Source organism: Suillus clintonianus, assembly GCF_016758775.1.
Source record: "Suillus clintonianus strain FC179 chromosome Unknown DEU56scaffold_11, whole genome shotgun sequence".
NCBI lineage: Eukaryota > Fungi > Basidiomycota > Agaricomycetes > Boletales > Suillaceae > Suillus > Suillus clintonianus.
Window position 1 is genome coordinate 292,077 of NW_024539235.1, and position 12,901 is coordinate 304,977.

At 48.3% G+C, this 12,901-nt stretch overlaps 8 protein-coding genes across 8 annotated transcripts; 5 read left to right on the forward strand and 3 right to left on the reverse strand.

The window, feature by feature from the left end:
• Nucleotides 1–942: 942 nt before the first annotated feature.
• Nucleotides 943–2,264, forward strand: DEU56DRAFT_729479 (HCP-like protein; the record flags this gene model as incomplete). Its single annotated transcript, XM_041348102.1, has 2 exons — nt 943–2,092; nt 2,146–2,264. 2 exons carry the CDS (start codon nt 943–945, stop codon nt 2,262–2,264), a joined length of 1,269 nt encoding a protein of 422 aa, XP_041212431.1.
• Nucleotides 2,265–2,356: 92 nt separating this feature from the next.
• On the forward strand, nt 2,357–3,474 carry DEU56DRAFT_56632 (PITH domain-containing protein). Its single transcript, XM_041346842.1, has 6 exons — nt 2,357–2,588; nt 2,642–2,791; nt 2,848–3,072; nt 3,126–3,193; nt 3,251–3,362; nt 3,414–3,474. The coding sequence occupies exons 1-5, from the start codon at nt 2,448–2,450 to the stop codon at nt 3,291–3,293; spliced, it is 627 nt and encodes a 208-aa protein (XP_041212432.1). The 5' UTR covers nt 2,357–2,447; the 3' UTR covers nt 3,294–3,362; nt 3,414–3,474.
• On the reverse strand, nt 3,438–5,118 carry DEU56DRAFT_908955 (polynucleotide kinase 3 phosphatase-domain-containing protein; the record flags this gene model as incomplete). The annotated part of the gene is made up of 9 exons (XM_041357055.1): nt 3,438–3,608; nt 3,658–3,736; nt 3,788–3,860; nt 3,914–4,135; nt 4,192–4,261; nt 4,311–4,595; nt 4,646–4,733; nt 4,780–5,041; nt 5,091–5,118. 9 exons carry the CDS (start codon nt 5,116–5,118, stop codon nt 3,438–3,440), a joined length of 1,278 nt encoding a protein of 425 aa, XP_041212433.1.
• Nucleotides 5,119–5,512: 394 nt separating this feature from the next.
• On the forward strand, nt 5,513–6,249 carry DEU56DRAFT_781339 (uncharacterized protein). The gene is made up of 2 exons (XM_041352027.1): nt 5,513–6,118; nt 6,169–6,249. Exon 1 carries the CDS (start codon nt 5,537–5,539, stop codon nt 5,816–5,818), a length of 282 nt encoding a protein of 93 aa, XP_041212434.1. The 5' UTR covers nt 5,513–5,536; the 3' UTR covers nt 5,819–6,118; nt 6,169–6,249.
• DEU56DRAFT_781342 (ATPase, F0 complex, subunit J) lies at nt 6,027–6,377 on the reverse strand. The gene is made up of 3 exons (XM_041352028.1): nt 6,310–6,377; nt 6,169–6,253; nt 6,027–6,118 (listed from the first exon to the last, which is right to left on the reverse strand). Exons 1-3 carry the CDS (start codon nt 6,343–6,345, stop codon nt 6,051–6,053), a joined length of 189 nt encoding a protein of 62 aa, XP_041212435.1. The 5' UTR covers nt 6,346–6,377; the 3' UTR covers nt 6,027–6,050.
• A 123-nt stretch (nt 6,378–6,500) lies between these two features.
• DEU56DRAFT_781344 (adaptin N terminal region-domain-containing protein) lies at nt 6,501–10,647 on the forward strand. Its single transcript, XM_041352029.1, has 20 exons — nt 6,501–6,731; nt 6,791–6,930; nt 6,982–7,003; nt 7,059–7,460; nt 7,516–7,627; nt 7,679–7,826; nt 7,883–8,012; nt 8,060–8,208; nt 8,262–8,641; nt 8,695–8,816; nt 8,868–9,062; nt 9,112–9,225; nt 9,272–9,359; nt 9,413–9,475; nt 9,534–9,679; nt 9,731–9,871; nt 9,930–9,991; nt 10,048–10,172; nt 10,227–10,346; nt 10,410–10,647. The coding sequence occupies exons 1-20, from the start codon at nt 6,573–6,575 to the stop codon at nt 10,436–10,438; spliced, it is 2,847 nt and encodes a 948-aa protein (XP_041212436.1). The 5' UTR covers nt 6,501–6,572; the 3' UTR covers nt 10,439–10,647.
• Nucleotides 10,648–10,772: 125 nt separating this feature from the next.
• Nucleotides 10,773–12,037, reverse strand: DEU56DRAFT_977935 (ribosomal protein S5 domain 2-type protein). Its single transcript, XM_041359668.1, has 5 exons — nt 11,803–12,037; nt 11,631–11,750; nt 11,472–11,574; nt 11,269–11,406; nt 10,773–11,217 (listed from the first exon to the last, which is right to left on the reverse strand). Exons 1-5 carry the CDS (start codon nt 11,961–11,963, stop codon nt 10,891–10,893), a joined length of 849 nt encoding a protein of 282 aa, XP_041212437.1. The 5' UTR covers nt 11,964–12,037; the 3' UTR covers nt 10,773–10,890.
• Nucleotide 12,038: 1 nt separating this feature from the next.
• Nucleotides 12,039–12,901, forward strand: DEU56DRAFT_781357 (uncharacterized protein). The gene is made up of 4 exons (XM_041352030.1): nt 12,039–12,265; nt 12,322–12,405; nt 12,457–12,534; nt 12,581–12,901. Exons 1-4 carry the CDS (start codon nt 12,083–12,085, stop codon nt 12,605–12,607), a joined length of 372 nt encoding a protein of 123 aa, XP_041212438.1. The 5' UTR covers nt 12,039–12,082; the 3' UTR covers nt 12,608–12,901.

Sequence of the window (12,901 nt, forward strand, 5' to 3'; positions counted from 1 at the left end):
ATGCTGATTACTATGGCGCAAATAATCATCTTCCAAACCCTGGTCAGTGATGTTCAATTGTTCTGTGACTTATCGTTACTTATCATTTTGTCGTCTGCCCAACAAGCCTTTACGCGGCACCCTAATCTCTCCGTTCCTTCCCTACCCTCCCACAGTCAAAGATCAGAATATGACGACGTGCCACCACTCCCCAACTTTAATACTTCAACTCTCGTAGACAGCATGAACTCAATGCGCTTAAGCGACCCCGTACCCCGGGGGACAAGCGCGATGTCCTACAGCTCTGACCCCGTTCCTCGTGCAGGAACTTCCATGTCAATGCAATCCCTCTCCCCCGGTCAGCGCGGTCCATACCCGCCGCGACATGCGAGCACGTTGCCATCAGCGCCTAACGTGAATGTTACCCGCCCTCTACGGCTTCGACAACCAGCCGAACGTTCACACACAGTCGATGAAGCCTCACTTCACTCTAGCAGTGATCGCCATAGTGGCGGATACAGAGATGCCGCCGAGATGAGTGGCCTCTCCGTGGATACGGATTTTATGGACATGCGTAATTATGACAATCAAAGCTCTGGGGCAAGTGCATACTCTGCCTCAGAAAGTTCCGTTGCACCCTATTCTCAACCCCCGCCGTATCCACAGAGACAGTTTCAAGTTGGGCGGCAGGGTGCACAAGCTGGTTTGCCCCCCGCCTATTATCCTCCTACTCCTGGTTCTGGTCCTGGCCCTGCACACCCTAGCCCCTCTCGTCCGGATGAATATGACTACCTATATGCTGCCGCATCTGACGTCCTCGGTATGGCCCCGCCGCCGCCACAGCACCACATGCCAGTCTATCCCGCTGGTCCTGTATATGGAAGTCAAGTATCCCTTCCTGTAAGCCAATCTGCACCCTATCTTGCTCCCCCCGGTTCAGGACCCTATGGCGGTAGCGCCGGGATGTTGCCCTATGGCGGCCCACCTAATCCATCAGTGCCCCAAGGGCTGGATGACCCCGAGTTCGAGCTTCGACCCCCCTCATCGTTACAACGTTCTGCTACCTCCGCATCAGTTGATCCACGCACCAGGAAAACAAAGGCAGTTGATCTTACGGCCCCTCCGTTCACTAAGGAGTATATCGACCAGTACCGACAACGTATTAAGGCTGATCCGGACCCCGAGGCTCATTTCTTATATGCAAAATATCTCATAGATGCTGCTAAGAAGATAGGAGCGGACGCCAAGGACCAGCGGGCTGTAAAGAAGTATCGTGACTTGCTCCTCCAAGAATCTCTCAAGACCATTCGCCGATTAGCGGAGCAGAAAGAAGCTTACGATGAGGCACAGTTTTTCCTCGCCAACTGTTTTGGGACAGGTTCTCTGGGTCTTCAAGTGGACCATGAGCGCGCGTATCACTTGTACCTACAAGCCGCAAAACAAAATCACGCAGCAGCTTCATATCGCGTTGCTGTCTGTAACGAAATTGGAGCAGGCACGCGACGGGATCCCCAGCGGGCTGCTGCGTTCTATCGGAAAGCAGCATCGCTGGGTGACACTGCCGCAATGTACAAGTTGGGCATGATTCTTCTACTTGGGTCTTTGGGAGAGCAGAAGAACCCAAGAGAAGCTATCAACTGGTTGAAACGGGCTGCGGAGCAAGCCGACGAGGAAAATCCGCATGCGCTTCATGAGCTCGCCATGCTTCACGAAATGCCCAACTCGCAATTGGTTATTCACGATCCCGCGTATGCCAAGTCACTATATGAACAAGCAGCACGCCTAGGTTATACGCAGTCCCAGTACAAGCTCGGACAATGCTACGAGTACGGGACGCTGACATGCCCTGTTGATCCTAGGCGATCAATAGCGTGGTATACCAAGGCAGCAGAGAAAGGGGACGCCGAGGCTGAGCTGGCTCTCAGCGGATGGTATCTGACAGGGAGTGAGGGCGTGTTAAAACAGAGCGACTCTGAAGCGTATCTGTGGGCGCGTAAAGCTGCCAACAAGGGCTTGAGTAAAGCAGAGTATGCCGTTGGGTACTATGCTGAGGTGGGGATTGGAATCAAGCAAGACATCGAGTTCGCCAAGAGGTGGTATATGAGAGCAGCAGGTGTGTCCAAGTGTCCTATCTGCTTGTTGCTTTTGTCTCAAATTTCTGTGTAGCGCAAGGGAACAAGCGAGCAATGAATCGACTGACGGAGATGAAACGTATGGGTAATAAGCGCTCCAACGTTGGACGCCCGACGCGACAGCAAGCCAAAGACGAATGTGTTATCTGCTAATAACCCTTGATGATTACGATCAATTTCGCTGTTGTGTTTCTCCTTTTTCCTAATGGCTAGCCTTCCTTAATTATTATCATCAGTTTCTATCGGCTGATAACTTGAACACTAGTACTCTGGATATTCAAATTTTGTATCTGCTGTTGATGTTTTGCAGCCCGGCTGTGTTACTAGTTACTGAGTATGAGGGAATCCATGCCATGTGCCACACTAGACTGTCACGGTAATGCTGGCGTTCAGAATCAGTACTTGTTACTATCGACACTCTCATCATACGTTCTCATAACTATAGCTATGGCATCTTCAAAAAGCGGCATGCAAGATGTGGAAAATAATCATTTGCGCCTCAGTCCATTGCTGATTCGCTGTATTTCTAGGTTTCTCTTCTGGAGCACGTTGCCAAAGCACAGTGCTTGAATGAGCAAGACGAACACACGTTGCAATCCATACTTTCTTTGAGAGCACGAAACACATCGCCTTCATATCTTGACAGTGATGCAGATGCAGAGTTGCTATTGAACATCGAGGTATGCACTGTTCGCATCACATTGCTCTAAGCAGTGTTGACGCCAGGTCGTGGTAGTTCAACCAGGCAGTTCGTGTACGATCACTGGTCCTTCAGGCTCAGGAACGAGGACCGGAGAAACTCAGGCTTCGCATCAACTGCTCCGCTATTGACTTCACCAATTTTGAGGACTCGGAGGATACCCAAGTTATCGAGTTAAAGGCAGATCAGGTATCGAAAGAGGGAACAACAAAGTTCATTCCACTTCATCCTACAAAGTTCAACCATGTGAACTCGCTTCATGTGAGTCCTGACCATCTCATGGAAGGAACTCGACCTTAGGGCATACCAAACAGGTCCTCATCAACTCTGAACACGACAATACCAGGATCGATGTACTCGATATCTTGGGTACGCTTGTCCAGTAAGTTGTTCACATTCGGGTGTTAACTTCATGTATATTAACGTTGCCACCGTGAAGCGCAACAAAGAATCTTAGCGGACTTGCACAACAAGAAGACTAAAATATTACTGGTTTACGCTTCGCAATTTTGCGACTTTCGAGGCAATAATAGAGACTCAGTGCGTACTGAGTATGCCGCTGCACGCACCCTTCTGCAGCTAGATTCTCAAGCCTGTAATAGTACTACTACTGGTACGCTGGACTTTCATTTCCCGTCAATCTGAAGCCGCATACTCCACCTTCTTCGTTCCTCCTCGCAACCTTCGAACACCCAATTAACCTTGATTATTTCTGAAAAACCCTCCATCACTTGGGGCTCCTCGTAGTTGTCCTTGAAACCTATGAAAGCAAAGTATGGTAGGATGTCGCGTCTCAACTACTGAGGTCAGATTCGGGCAAGGGATCGTGAGGTGCCTTGAATTTACCTCTGTTGAAGGATGGACATATGCACGGTAGAGGTTGTTGTGCCACGCTAGATCGATTGAACCAATGAACACAATACACCTGACGCAAAGTGTCAGGTTCCTGTGGGCATAAGTGAGCAAAAATACTCACCGAACAGGAAGCTCGAGTTTCTTCGCAAGATCCAGGTAATACTTTCTAGTCGCGATATCTCTATTGGTATTATCTGACGGACTGTCATGTATTTGGTCAGTTCATGGAAGAACTGCTTGTGCTCACCAATTACACAGCTTGTACCGGCTTTGAGTGCCACTTCAGCCGCTTTCACGCATTTGGAACGACTGCCTAATGTATCTTGATTGATGTGGGTGTACCCAGCAGGCGCAAAATGCCTCCGAAAAAAGGATGATTTTCCGAGGCATGGAAAGCCCGAAAATACGACTAGCTCTGTCCCTGCAGTATCAGGAATTATCTGTGCAATAGGGGGGTCAAGTAACGGCACTGCTTCATGAGTCAAGTTGTGCAACACTTTTTGAGTTTCAAAGAAAGCGGCGAACACTTAGGGAGACTAGAAACATGGAAAGAAGGAAGGGTATACGGTGCCGAGGGTAGCTGGAGAAAATATTCCTGAAGAGTTTCAACATGACAAGAATACTTTCAAGCGATTGATTCTCACTTCTGGGGTAAAAAAGGAAATGCCTATGTTAAATGCCCATTTCCTATCAGTTGATGCAAAATCGTTGGTACGACCAGCAGCATCTCCAACAAAGAATGAAACCTCTTTATCTGAAAGCGACGAGCATAAGATATTCGCAATGCACCCAAAGTTCCTATGCGACTCGCCTATCTGAATACCATCTACTGCAAAAATACGTTCAAGCTCGTCCCACATCCCTGGCATAGGCTTGCGGAAGCCGTCTTTGGCAGACGCAGCAAATATTCGGAAAGGTACACTGGGAAGCTGTTCTCGTCTATGAAGGAATGCATCAGGGAAGGTATATCAGGGCTTACAGCAGCGGAGATGAGGGGAATCTTCTTCTTCCAGTCCTCCAGTCGTTGTTGCTTTAACGCTTGATTGGATACCAATATGATTGAGTATCTGCGAGAATTAAGTCGTGATCTGGCCTGGCATACTTCGGACATACCCTTCTTGATGTAATTCCTCCAACTTTACGGGTACACAAGCTCTCCACCACTCCCAGTGCAATGCAGCTTCTCTGCTTCGATTTTTGTGGTTTGACTTGATCACGGTTCCATCAAGGTCGAATGCAGCTACTTTCGGCGTGCTTTGTGGTATCAGATTGATCCCGTGGAGACACGTGCGCTTTGGACCTAGAGCAGGTTTCAGCCATTGGAATGAGGGCGCTGTAGAGCTGCTGGCGCTTGGCTTGCTGAAGAATGGGTGTACTGGAATAGCGCGTCAGATGGAAATTCACACATAGCGACTTTGGCTCACTCTTGGCTAATTTTCGAGCACCCGACATGGAGCTACTGTTATCAGACTCGTTACCTAGATCTGAAATGTCTCGCTTTCTCGATTCTGCAGTAAGTTGATGAGCAAACAAGGTACAGGGGTCGTTGCTCTCGATTCGAGGGCTGGGGCTTGAACGAAGTAGAGTAGAACAAATTGACACAAACCTGGTTGCTGCATTCGCCCCGAATCTGACATACCCTTCGGAACTGTTGACATGTCGTACAGTTCCAGACTGCCAGTAAGTATTCTATGTCGCTGCGTCACGGTGAACCCACCTGGTTACCCAATAAGTCGGGATATTTGCGCAATTTTATGATTAGCTAATGTAAATCCTGTAATTAATTAATGACCAGGCTGCTCAATTCTAAAAAGTCGTTGTCACACTGCGGCGGTTTCTGAGTTTTGCCTTGGGCAAGATTTCAATCAAAATGAAAATAATACTAATAATACAAGCGTTCATTTTAGTGGTTTTGCAGATAGTATATCATTCGACAGTTTTAGTAAAAGAAAGGAAGCAAGGAGTTAAGTTGTCAAGGAAAACTGCAACTGAACTGACTGTGTTACATATCCACAAACGCGATGCCAAGGTATATCAGCCATTTCATGGCGTTGCAGCGTGTAGCTCAGCATGCTCATACCTCCGAGTCATGCTGCCGGCAATCAGTCAGCAAAGCAATAAAAACGTAAGCACAACGATGCCCATCGTCTGAGATGAAGCACCAATAGCCTTTCTTGAAGAGCAGTATAGATCACGCATGGTATTCACGCGGAAAATCCCTGCAACGAACATCATGTTTTTACCGTGGATTCTCCAACATTTAAGGATATCTGGTTCTAAGTGAGCGCAAAGGGTCTGCAAGGAAGCGTCGGATGAGTTCTTAGCTCAATGAAAAGGAATGGAATGTAACGCGCCTAATACCCTGTAGCTAGTCAAACTGCCTGCTAATGATGTGCCTCCTTTGCAATCTGAGCACCGTATGGGTTTTTAGGATCCTTAGCGTACGTCTCCGCTGCAACACCCTTTCATGATAGGTCAAGGTAGAGAAACCATATGACGTACCACGAACACCCATCTCCTGCATCTTGGAGACGAGGTAAAAAGTGACTACGCTTGCTGCAAGGAAGGGCGCCATGGGCCTCAACACCTGTTAACACGGTCAGTTAGCCGAAGAGCACTTATAACACGAGAAATGGAACATGCAGGAGTGGACCACTTGCGAAGACCGAGAAATGCCATGAGTGTGATCTAGCTCGAGGTTATTTCAAGTAGAAAACAAATGAGTCCAAACTCACTGGTAAGGCTGGAAGTAGGAGTGAACGACGTGCTGAACAGGACGAAACCGGGAACAGACATATCACGCGCATTCGGAAGTCATTTCTCACGGGCGTGTACAGATCAATACATATTACAACCTAGTGCAACTAACGCTCGAGCTCACAGTCTGTCGCGTCGTCTAGGTCATCATGGCAGCAGAGGCACCATGTTACACAGTCGTGTTCGAAGATACTACAGAGAGCCCATCTACACAGGAGCTTAGGGCGTCTCTCGAGAAAGGTACAGATGAAGAGAGACTGGACACGTTGCGCAGGATCATTGTGTCAACGATTAATGGGAACCCTCAGGTATGCTCCCTGATCTTTCTTGCAGGGCACGCGATGCTGATGCAATGATGATGGACTAGCCCACGCTCTTGATGCCCATTATACAGTACATTATGCCCTCCAGAAACAAGCAGCTCAAAAAGTTGCTTCACTTCTACTGGGAGGTGTGTCCCAAGTATGATGAGAACGGGAAGCTCAAGCAGGAGATGATTCTCGTTGTGTACGTGAATTCATTCATCTCTTACTGCGCACATACTCACTGCCTTGCCAGAAATGCCATCCGGAATGACCTGGTAAGACTATTCCCCACATTCCTGACATATCGTTCTTCATACCCCATCCCTACAGCAACACCCTAACGAATATATCCGCGGCGCTACTCTACGTTTCCTTCAGAAAATATCCAAAGATGCTGAACTCCTCGAACCCCTCATCCCCACCTGCCGCAGCTGTCTTGAGCACCGTCACTCATATGTCCGCAAGAACGCCGTATTCGCCGTGTACACTATCTATCGCGAATACGAGCACCTTATCCCAGATGCCCCTGAGCTCATGCAGACTTTCATCGCTGCAGAGTCTGACGCAACGTGCAAGCGTAACGCGTTTGTGTTCCTCGCGCACTGTGCGATGCCAAAGGCTGTCGAGTGGTTGATTAGCGTGTATGATCAGCTGACAAGTCTAGATGAGCTCTTGCAAATGAGCATCATAGAAGTTATCAGGCTGGATTGCAAGAATGATACGACGCATCGAGTAAGTCCTCTTCACTTGGGATATCTTGCTTCTCCTCACGCTTGTCGTCTTGTAGCCACGATACATAAGATGCATGTTTGAATTGTTGAATTCATCGTCGCATGCAGTAAAGTATGAAGCTGCTACGACGCTCACCACACTCACGCAGAACCCCGCTGCTGTGAAAGGTACATTCACGATTAGGTCCTGTGCGCATGTCTGCTTACTTTAATTATTAGCGGCCGCATCGTGCTTCGTGAATCTGGTCGTCAAAGAATCTGACAATAATGTTAAGCTAATCGTCCTGGATCGCTTGGACACCCTACGCTCTAAGCATGGGCATATTCTGGATGGATTGACCATGGACATCTTGCAGGTCTTGTCGAGGTATGAACATCGATCGAGTACTACTTGAAGACAGCTACTGAGTCCTATTTTATCAGCGCCGACATGGAGGTCCGAAGGAAAGCCATGAGCATCGTACTCAGCATGACCTCGAGTCGGAACGTCGAGGAGGTTGTTCTCTTCCTCAAGAAACAGCTACAACGGACACAAGAGCGCGAGTTCGAGAAGGTTGGTCTCGCAGTTCTTCACGTTACTGTGGACTAATTCTGGGATAGGCCACGGAGTACAGGCAACTTCTCATCCAGTCGATCCACGTATTAGCGGTCAAGTTTTCTGAGGTAGCTGCAAGCGTTGTCCACGCACTCATGGAATTCCTCGGAGACTCGAACAATCCCTCTGCGCTGGACGTCGTCGCCTTCGTCCGGTTTGTTTTTTTTCCTTTATTTTCCACATCTTATATGACTAACGTACTCACAGCGAAGTGGTCGAGAAGTTTCCGCACCTCCGGCAGTCCATATGCGACAAGCTTACTCAAACTCTGACAGAGATCAAATCTGGCAAAGCTTTCCGCGGCGTCCTCTGGATTCTGGGCGAGTATGTTGAAAACCTGTCAGACATCCAGGCCACATTCCAGGATATCCGCAAAGTGCTTGGTGAGATCCCGATTCTTGCGAGCGAGCAGCGGTTATTGGACGAAGCTGGCGGAGAGGAGGATAAGAAGGAGGATAAGAAGGTCGAGGGAAGCGGGCGGCCAAAGGTGCTTGCTGACGGAACGTATGCGACGGAGACGGCGTACACCAGCACCAACTCAGCGAGATTAGAGGCTGTCAAGGCTGCGTCCAAACCACCATTGAGAGGTACGTGGTATGCCCGTTCATGTCGTTTGGAGTTCTTAAGGATGTGATTTCAGCCCTCATATTGGGAGGCGACTTTTTCACTGGTTCAGTACTCGCCTCGACGTTGACGAAGCTCGTGTTGCGATTTGACGAGCTTACGAACGATCGTCCAAAGGCCAATTCTCTCCGCGCGGAGGTGCGTACTACTGTTTTAATATTTCTATAGTGTTCACCGACGCACACCCAGTCCATGCTGATCATGACATCCATTATCCGAGTCGGGCAGTCGAAGTTCGTCACGGTACCGATCGATGAGGATTCCAACGAGCGCATTCTCAACTGCATACAAACCCTGAGCGAGCTCCAAGAAAAATCCATCGTCCACGATATTTTCCTGAAGGACACGAAAGCGGCATATACTAAGATGCTCGTCGCTCAAGAGGTGGGCACTTAGTCTCCTTCAAGTCGTGATATCACTGATGTGCCAACAGAAAAATGCAGCGGAGAAGAAAGAATCGGAAAGCACACAGGAAAGTATCGTGCAGGTGGATGACTTGCTCACGTTCAGGCAGTTCTCGAAGAAATCGGCAGATGATCCCATCGATGTAAGCTTTTGACATTGGTTGATTAAACGCCGCTCATTTTTTCCAGTATGTCGAGGACTTAGGGAAGGCAACGGGAGCTGCTGAAGTCCGGGAAGACTTCATATCCAACCTCAGTCGCATATCCCAGCTCACAGGTACGTCTTGTCGTGCCGCGATCATCTCGGCTTTCAGGGTTCATCGTTTTCAGGTTTTTCGGACCCCATATATGCGGAAGCATACGTCAAGATGCATGGATTCGACATTATGCTTGGTGTGTATACTTCCTTAGATTAGCTATGTTATTGGTGACACCCATTGGCGGTACTCAGATGTGCTTCTCGTCAACCAGACGGCTAATACGCTACAGAATCTTTGTCTTGACTTCGCAACGCTCGGTGACCTGAAGTTGGTCGAACGACCTGGTGTCTATACCATAGCGCCTCACGGCTTCCAGAGTATCAAAGCCACAATCAAGGTAATAGCAGAAGACGCACCGCCGCTCATCCATGTTAATTATGTATTGTAGGTCTCGTCCACAGAAACTGGTGTCATATTTGGCAGCATCCTATGGGAAGGCCCTGCCCTTGCTGAATGCTGCGTCATCTTGAATGACATCCACATCGACATCATGGACTACATCAAGCCTGCATACTGCACTGAAACACAGGTATGTCTTAATTGCCAGCTGTGGCTGTCTAGACATTCACTGGCTGCCTTCCTTCAAGTTCCGAAGCATGTGGACAGAGTTTGAGTGGGAGAACAGGGTGAACGTGTCGACGAACATGACGTATGTCTCCCTGGCTCTCGTCTCTAGTCCACTCCCTAGTTAACGCACTCGCGCAGGAACCCTCGCGACTACTTAATGCACGTCATGAAGTCTACGAACATGTCTTGTCTCACGCCAGAAGGAGCCATGTCGGGTGATTGCGATTTCCTATCTGCCAACATGTATGCTCGAAGTTTGTTCGGTGAGTTGTTCTCCATATTTTAGTGTCAGCGCAGGTCTTATTGGGAGGACACAGGCGAGGATGCTCTAGCCAATCTTAGCATTGAAAAGACGGAGGCTGGGATCGTCGGCCACGTTCGTATTCGGAGCAAAACGCAGGGTATCGCTTTATCGCTGGGGGACCGTATTACAATGTGTGAGTGTGTCCAATGTGTCTGAAGGGGGCGTGTAATGACGACTCATGGTTGTGTATTTGTAGCTCAAAAGGATAGCAAGCCATCAATATAGAGCGCGTGGACATGGAGCATGTTGCTGAATTGTATACGTAGGTGTTCGTGCAATGTTGGTACAGTGGACCTTGTAATCGTTCGAGATACTTGAGAAGGAAACGCGTGCGCTGGGAATGCTTACGGCAAAGTCATGTTTAAATGATCAGATGCTTTCGGACGGATGATCCTTGTCAGGCTGCCTTTTGCTTCACGTCCTTCAAGTTTACGACTTGACGACAGTTAGTTCAAATATGAAGAGTGCTTACAGGTAGTTTCCCGCACGCAGACAGCCAGTGGCTAGGCTGTTCCAGGAATCTTACTCCCTAGCTGATGGAATCATACTGGACATCCGCTGGTGAGTGACGCGATAATATATTGACGGAGACGCTCAGCACAGGGACTTTGCTATATCATTTACCTCGATGGTATTACGTTTTCGGGTCTCTTTTCCCAGCAATGCCCATAAGTCATCTATCTCACTTCAACTTTTCTACCCTCCCAGTCTTCCAGCAACCTAACCTCGACAAGCTTGTCCAGGTTTTTGACCAGAATGGAGGCTACGTTAATTAATCGTAGGACTTCCTCTGGTGCCGTCGGAACTCCCCCTGCTTTGTGTAGGACACATATCTCGCGCTGAGCATTCATCGCTATGCTCATCAAACCTGCACTCAGCCTCTGCTCAAGCAAAGATGGGTCCACCACGGGTCGCGTCAATGCATCCGGGAAGAAAGCGAACGTCACACAAAATGGGGTGTGATGTATTGCAAGTGAGATGGGTGCGCGTTCGGATGGTGAGTGCTGTTAGAGAAAAGTCAACAATATGAACAGTAAAGTCACGTCAATACGCACGACGATAATTTCGTCTCCAATGACTTCCACTTCAGGTTTTCTGAAGTGCTTAAACGCTACTATGCCAGCGAGACATGAACAGTCGAGTATGTTACCGGCATCAGCGAGAACATGAACCGTCAATCGCAACTGCCAGACCTGAAATTTTTGTCGTTGAACTCATTCAGCAGTCATCTTACTAGCTAGACAAGGACTCGACCTACACGTTGACCTGCCAATATGCACAGAGATTCCTTGTCAATAGCGTCACTTCTTCGGAGGACTTTGTCCAACATGCGGGTAAGGGTGACCTCTTCTTCTGAAGGCCTATTGTAATTTCTGCTTTTGGCAAAAGAAAGCATACGTAGATGTCACGCACCTACCGACCAGGTTCATAGTCTGGAGACGCCATAGGAGAGATTTCAGAGTGTATTGTAATAATGCCTTCAAAGGGTCGTTCTGGCAGCGGTTTGACCATTTTAGCGTCTAATTGTGCGATTACACTGGGACTTGTCTTGTAGTTGATAACACGCACGAATCCTGATTAATGCTCACCGTGTTTTACCCATGGCGCATTCTACCCAGCCCAATTCAGGGCCAAAAGTTAAGGTCGGCACTCGGAGATCAAGCATGTCGCGACCATCTAGTCGCAGAGATTGCTTCAGAGCATCATAGAGAAACTTCTTCTCGGGAATTGATGGCGAGGGTGGACGCATGAAAGCACGAGAGTAATTGAAGTGTGTATGGAGAAACTCAGTGGCTCGTGACAGAAACTGAGATCAAACTTTTGACCTAAATCGATCTTGTCCTTTCGTCACTGTTCTTCGTAGCGGTCATGGTCCGGCTGATCACCCACAATTTACTTGCATGCCACGTTAAAGGATGCACTACAAATAATTTTCCACTCGTATTCCAAGATGTCCAAGTCGAACTTCAAAAGGCGGAATTCAACCCAGACTTCATCCGGAATATGTTGTCTCGATTGGAATGGACTGCGCTGGTAAATGCTGCGAAGCAGGTGCGTGCAAATCATCTGCATAACAGGTCATAGCGAGTGAATCATTGTATGTTAAGGTCGGAGACACATCGCTGCCTCTAGAAGAGCCAGACATGATGGACGACGAGCTACTTCTGAAACTTCATCACGTTTTGATGGAGGTACTCAGGTATCTTGATTACTTCTCCAAATCTGTGTTGACTTTTTCCTAGATTCACGTTACTGATGGTGCGATGGTCTGTCAAAATTGTAGCCATGTATACCCCATATCTAACGGGATCCCAAACATGGTGAGCTACAACATGTCTTGAGACTCTCAACTGAAATTCTGTGTAGTTATTGGCCGAGCACGAAATTGGCTAAATCCTGAATAAAAAAATTGTAGTTGCCCTGAGATCTTGCTGAGTGAAATGAGGCCCTAACCGTTGGACTCCTCTTGAACTCAGCGCTCAGCATCTATACATCTACCGTGACCTTCAGGAGAAGGGCGCAGCCTTTATGATAAGTTACTTCTAGACCTTGATAACATTGATGCGGTCTCTTAGTTTGTGTGAACACTAGTGTAAGTCGATTGACTGTTACTGTTATACACGTGTGCACTTGTGGATCACATGGGTGGATCACATGGAAGCTAGAACGTGGATGCTACATCTTGTC